The sequence below is a fragment of the Leptopilina boulardi genome, unplaced genomic scaffold (assembly GCF_019393585.1).
Source record: "Leptopilina boulardi isolate dan_hultmark-lab unplaced genomic scaffold, ZJU_Lbou_2.1 LbouV2_193, whole genome shotgun sequence".
NCBI classification, from domain to species: domain Eukaryota; kingdom Metazoa; phylum Arthropoda; class Insecta; order Hymenoptera; family Figitidae; genus Leptopilina; species Leptopilina boulardi.
In genome coordinates, this window is record NW_026137744.1 from 1,453,750 (window position 1) to 1,460,922 (window position 7,173).

At 22.8% G+C, this 7,173-nt stretch overlaps 1 protein-coding gene across 1 annotated transcript; it reads left to right on the top strand.

Annotated features, from left to right (window-relative positions):
• Positions 1 to 837: 837 nt before the first annotated feature.
• Positions 838 to 5,089, top strand: LOC127277982 (uncharacterized). The gene is made up of 9 exons (XM_051299455.1): positions 838 to 1,081; positions 1,233 to 1,346; positions 1,508 to 1,615; positions 2,033 to 2,181; positions 2,250 to 2,414; positions 2,533 to 2,639; positions 2,720 to 2,831; positions 4,207 to 4,334; positions 4,809 to 5,089. Exons 1-9 carry the CDS (start codon positions 908 to 910, stop codon positions 5,000 to 5,002), a joined length of 1,251 nt encoding a protein of 416 aa, XP_051155412.1. The 5' UTR covers positions 838 to 907; the 3' UTR covers positions 5,003 to 5,089.
• The last annotated feature ends 2,084 nt before the right edge of the window (positions 5,090 to 7,173 follow it).

Consider the following 7,173-nt stretch of genomic DNA (forward strand, 5'->3'; position numbering starts at 1 on the left):
ATTCAACTATTTAAAATTAACATCCGGATGAATTATATATCACATTTTTTTTATTTTTATAATTGTATAATTATTGTTTTCAGGCATAGTTATTGGATATTTTTATATCGTGATTTACTAATTTAAAATATTGTTTGAACATTACCATATTAGAAATGAATAACATTAAGTACATTGATGTTAAAAAAGTTGGTTTATTAAAACACGAATCATAAAATTAAACTTATTTTGAGTTTTGCAGATGTAATTATAAAATAATATCATTTTTTACGTTGACTCAAGATACAAAAAGCTACATTTTTATATCGATTTCAATTTAATGTCTCGCATATTTTTGATATTCTCTTATTTTTTTTGAATGAGTTAAAATTTATAAACTTGTTGAATTATCTCAATTTTGTAGGTTAACTACCAAAAACGTAAAATCTCTTATATTTGCAAAGTCAAGAAAGTATTTAAGTATACTTCACAGACCAATATTTAACAAAAGTAATATTTATAGAAATTATAAGAACATTTTTTTGATTGCATAATTTTTAGCCCTTTTAATTTTTTTGTATTTTCTTTATTTTACTAATTTTTCTTACAAGTAACTGAATTATTGTTACATAAATTTTATAGATATTAATTTATCTATAATTATGTAATAATATTTGATAACATTTTCATTTTCTATATATATATATATATATATATGATCAATCAGATTATTTAATATTTGAGAGTATAGTATTTTATTATATACACTCATTGTTTTTTGAACATTCAGAAGACTAATCTTAGATCGTTATCTAATATTAAGCTGATAATGGAATATAAATTGATGATAATATTAATCATTTGCACTTTTTTTTTATTTGGCCACCTGTCGTGTCCAAAATATTTCAGGAAATTTTTTAATTAAAAAATGGTTTTAATAGAAATTTTATCTATTATCGGAGCTTTATCTTTAGCTCGACTTTTTACTTTTATTTTGACTCCTGTAGAAAAAGTTGAACCTATTTTTGGTATCTATAAACAACCTGGAAAATGGTACTGGGTAAAATATGTGGCTATGTTTTTCATTTTAAAATCTCGAAAAGTAAGTAAATTAGAAATTTATTAATATTATCATAGTAATATAATATCTTTTTTTATTGTGTTTTAAATATTTAATGTTTACAGCAGTTTAAAATAAATATACTTTTGTAAAATTTAATGTATCACTTTAAAATTAACTTTTTTTATTTTAGATATTAGGTTACTTGGATATCAAAAGACATCATCGAACTGGATATGGATTAAAATCGCGATCTTCACCAGAAGAAATGGAGATGCCTCAAACATTGTCACCTGAACATCCTAAAGTAAGAAAATAAGGTTTTCATACTGTTTTTTATTGTATTACTTTTTTTATACTAAAAAATTTCGATTTTATTCTAATAATAAGTCAACTTTATAAAATTTTTCTGTTAAAAATATTGGAAAATTATAAATTAATTGTAAACTACTTTTCTGTAATTTTCAGGCAGTTGAGGCAGTTTTCTTCATCCTGTGTAGCAAAGAAGGTTTTTACATGATGTGCGGATCTGAAAAAAGACATAATGGAATTCACAACGGATATGTTTATCTGTTAGTAAGTAAATTATTACTGAAATTTTATTCTAGTATTTTTTTAATAAATTAATTTTTCTAATTTGTTAAAGTTGTAGTAATTTATTATTTTGAAAAAATTTTTAACAATTTTAAGAACGTGAATCCTGAATTTTTAGTCATTTTTAGGGTACTTTAAATAAATAATATTGAAACAATTTTTTTTTAAATATTCATAAATAATTTAGAAGTTGCGCCTGTTAAAGAGTAATCCAATATACATTGGTGATCAACAAGTTTATCTATCAACAATAAGCATACAATTTTTGAATTTATTTAAATAAATTTTTATTCTAAAAAATTAAAGAAAATTTGTTAATTTGACTATTCTCACATTTTTTAAAAATAATTTTTCCTGCAAATTTATTAATATTTTAATATTTTTTTCTATTAAATAAAGATACCTGGAGTTGGATTATTAGGTAGTGAAAAATTACCTAATACTGTTTTACACGGAGGACATCCCAATAGTTATGGAGCAGAAGGCATAAAAATTTCGTTAGTTAAACCAATGAAAGAATGGACAGTTGAATTTGACGGCAATATGAAGTAAGTATGTTTAAATTTTCTTTTTTTGTTAATGTAAACAATTATTATTAATATAATTTTTTTTCTAGATATATGTCAGGAGAAAAATCTGATTTTCTTAAAGTCAAATTACAAGGTACTTGGAAAAGCGATTTGCCATATTTTGATTTTGACACCGATTTAAATACAAAACAAATCTGTAAAGCTTTGGCTGTCGAAGATTGGACTGAGGACTTTTTCCGAAACCTTCGAGAGTAAATTTCCATAAATATTTAATTTAAGTTTTAAAAAATATATGTCATTTTATAGAAAATTATTAATTTATTGCAATATTTTTTAATAATAGTAATTTTAAAAAATTTTTTTTATTAGAGCCCACCAAACACACTATGAGCATATGGGAAACATGAAGGCAAATTTGTCGATTGATGGAAAACATTACGAATTTGAGGGTTTATCATTTCGAGATCACAGTTATGGTAAGTACCATTTTAAAAAAGGTACCGTAAAATCTACTAGGACGCGTGTATAATAAAAAACAATCGATTGGCATTTTCAGGATTTAAAAGAGATTGGAATTTGATGCACAGATACATTTATCATATACTTTTTATGGAAAATGGAATGACTTTGTCGATTGGCGTTTTAAGTCAACCTTGCACTACTTCATGGTGAGATTTTTGAAAAACTTTTTTGAAATAAATTTTAACTCTAAAAAATTAGAAAATTTTTAATATTAACTTTAAATATGTTTCAAACATATATCTTTATTTATACAATTATGAGTGTTTTATTTTTGTTTATTGAATACTAAATATAACAGCGTTTTCTTTTTTTTTTCTTTTTGATAAAAAATTTTATTTTTTAATAAGTTAATTCCTTATTAATTTAATAAATTAATTTTTTTTATTTTGAATACTTTTTAATTGTGAAAAATTGCACAGAAAAAGTAGATTGCACTTTAATTATTTTATTCTAAAAATACATTAAAGAATAGTCATTCTCACTAAAATGGATTTTCCATTTTAGGCTCATTAAATAGATATGCTAATCAGACAGGAGACTTAAAAAAATTGTCGCTTTTGTAAAATAATTAGAATTAAACTTAAAAAAAAAATTTTTTTATATTTAATTTTCAAGTTTTTCAACGTTTATTAAATAAATAATATAATAAAAATATATTATGTAAAAAAAAGACATACGTCGATTGAAGATTAAAAGAAAAATGTAGAATATATAAAATCCTCACATGTTTTCCAACTTAAATAAGAATGTGTTTATAAGAAAGTTTATATTTTTCTTGAATTTAGTATCCTTTTAATGGAATAAAGCTTTTATTATTTTCAATCATCTAAGATGCACCGTAAAAGTTTAATTTAAAAATGAACCATTTAGATTTTAATATCGTTCTTTTCTCTCCTTTTTTTCTATTACAATGCAATTTAATTAAAATTTATTTGATGTTTTTCTCAATTTAATAAAAAATTTAATTATTTTATACTGTTTTTTCTTTTTTAAAAATAATAATTTAAAAAAACTGTTATTATTAATTCATTATAATTTACTTCAGAAATCTTTGCTTTTAATAAAGCTTCCTTGCAAAAGTTGAATTAAATTTGATATTTTTAATTCAATTTGGTGCATTAATAGTTAAAAAAAGTTTCGATAGTATTACCGACAGTTACAAGTTACAACTAAATAAATTACCAAAGTAAATCAGGTCAGTGTGAATCCGTATGTTTCTAAAAGTTTGTTCTCTTAATAAGAGTTAAAGAAATGAAATTGCAAAAAGTGAGATTTCCTTTAATCATCATTGTTTTTTTTTATTTTATCAAAAAAAAACTGCCATTCAACAAATAAATAATAGTCTAACAAATTGATACTTTTTAATAATTATATAGTATTTGGTAAATAATATATGTATATTTTGTCTACAAATTTTTGAAAATTTATTAAAAATTGTAAAACAGATTATTATAAGTTTTGTTTTAAACGAATTCATATTATTAAGAATGAATGATTTCAATTTTGTTTGTTACATTACAGTTTAAAGACTGGCTACGTCTATGAACCCGATGGTACATTGCATAATTTGCAGAAATGTGATTTAGAATTATATCAGCATGGCGAAAGAGGCATACCAACAAGAGATTACGCATTTTCTTTTTCAGCAGGTAGGAATATTGCGTCCAAACATGAAAATTTATTTTATCCTTATTTTTATGCTTCTCAAATTTTCATTAAATAATTGAAAAGAGTGTATAAATAGAATTATTTTCTATAATTAAAATGATATCACGAAATTCTTGATTTAACATGAAAATTTGAATCAGATAATATAAAACGTTGGAAATGTATTTTTAATCCATTGAGGCACACATTTTTTTATACTTCAATGAACAATTTTTTCCACTTATTTTTTGAAACTTTACGATCAAAAGAAACCAATAAATATATATTTTTTTTGATTCGTATGAAGATTGGAAAATTTTGTAAAAACTTCTATTTAGTTTGACGTATTTTTTTATTTTGTACATATAAAAATAAAGAAAAAACCAATAATGCATGGTCACATTATTCTTACACTACTACTAGTTATTGATAAAAGTATAATTGAAACCTAGATTAATCAATTATTTTCTTCGCAGGTGATAAAAATTACTGGATACAGGTCGAGATAGTGGATGAAGCAGCACATGTTGTTGGTGGAAACAGTGAGGAAGCTAGGATGGTTGAACTTTTCGTAAAGGTGCGAGTGAATGGTAAAATCAACGGTAGAGGTATTTGTGAATATAATTATAATAATGCATATTATCAAAGGATACAAGGAACCAGTTTATAAACAGTTGCATGAGAAGTTTATTTTCTGCAATTCAAAAAATAACAATGCAATAAAATTTAACTGATACATTCTGTTTTAATAAGTAAATTGAACTGGTTTTAATTAACATTCCAATTTTATTTCAACGAATTCTAGTTTATTTAATTGAATTGAGAAAATATTTTTAAAAGTTTACTCCATAAATGAGACATTTATTTAAATATAGATATATAGTTTTCATTTAACAATTTAATTTAAAATATCTTTTCAGTTACTTCCTCTAGATTTCTTTCTATATTTCTATCCGTTTTAACAGTTTTGAAAACTTAAAAAATCTAATTTATTTTCTGAAAATTTTTAAATTCTATTATAGACATTTCATTTACGAAAGTTTTTTATATATTTATTTATGAAAATTGGAAATCGATGGTGTCGAATGAAAAAAAAAAAATAATGTAGATTTTTTTCGCAATAATTTTTCTTTCTCGAATAAAAGGACGTTGTTATTAGAGAGAGAGAAAGAGATTGAAATAATAATTAACTCCATTTACAAGTCAATCAAGTTCCTATATAATTGTTGAAATTTTTTATATTCTTTTTTTTCACTAATTATGAAAAAGTATAATGTATCTCAACAGAAATGATAATTCAAATTCATATATATTATTTATAAAAATTTTGTTCTTTATTCTTTCAAATTGGTGCAAAAATTTAATATTTAGTAACAATTTGATATAATTATTTATTACATTTCTTTTGTAAAACTTCGTTTTGTAAATATCTTGAGAAAAAAAATTATATGAAACGTAATCATATGACCTGAATTTATATTTTTCAAATAGTAGCTGATAGAGTTTTATTCCTAAGAATTCTGCTACTTTATGTCAATATTATCTTAGTGTATGCTTCCGTCACAGGTAAAATTTAATGTTACTAGATGAAGTAATCAAATTGAAGATTCAACAAGTAATATAATATTTGAATGTATAAATAAACTCTAATGAGAAACGTGAAAATAAAATGATAATAAATTAGAGAAGAAATTGTTAGAGAAAATTTTTTTTACAAAATAATGAAAAATTTTAAACCATTTATTTCAATTCACATAGTTTTTTTTAAGATTTAAACTTAAATTTTGTATTCCAATCAGAAAATTAATATTTTAATTTAAAATACATTTTTTCTTCTAAATTTTATGACAATTATTTAATATGTTTAAAAGAACTGAAGTAGAAAGTACATGTATTGATCAGACAAGATGGGTTATTAAAATATTGAAGTAGAAAATGATTGTTTCTGTCAGACAGAGTGTAATATACTAAAAAATTATTGTCAGTATGAAATGATACCAATTTTACTCTCTGGGAGAGAAATTTACCACAAGACTTTTTTTTGGTCAGTATTTTTGTTTCCTTATTTTCTTTATATATACTTATATAGACCCTTTGATCTTCACTGAGTCGGAAGGTACGAGAAAACGATTTTGGAATCCAAAAGGAAATACTTATTTCCAATTCTGTCTTCGTTTTACTTTCTCACAGCGTACTTTTCTTTGTAATAAGAGATTACCTTTATGGAACAAGGTATAAACACTATAATATAAATTAGAAATTATGAACAAAATAAATGTAATTTTATATACTATTTATATTTTTCGTTTATTGACAATATATTTCACATCATTTTTATTTTTATTAAAGTCTTTACGTTATGTAAGTCTTTTTCAAGAAATATTCCTTTTGATATCCTGAAGAGGCCATCTGTTACACGTCCATCATATCTTTACTCAGGAGAATAACATTTTCAACTCACTTACGCCTAAATTAACTCCCTTAATCTCAAATTCTCAAGTTGCGCTTTGGAAATTAAATTCTTTTCTAAGATTTTTTTTTGAAAAAGGAAACTTTTTTCGTTTACATTTTTAGTATAGTTTAATTAAAATTCATTTATAGTAATCTTAATTATTTGGAATTAGGCAATATAAACAATGTAAGCGATGTGGTTGAAAATCGATTTTTATCTTCTCTATATGTATTATCTAATAAATAGACAGGATGCAGGAGAAAAAAAATTTGATTGATAGTCATGTTATGTAAGGCAATTTATTTAATGTTCGCTAACCAAAATATATAATATACGTTACAGACGAAATCAATAGAAATTTTAACAATACCATTTCCACAATATGATTT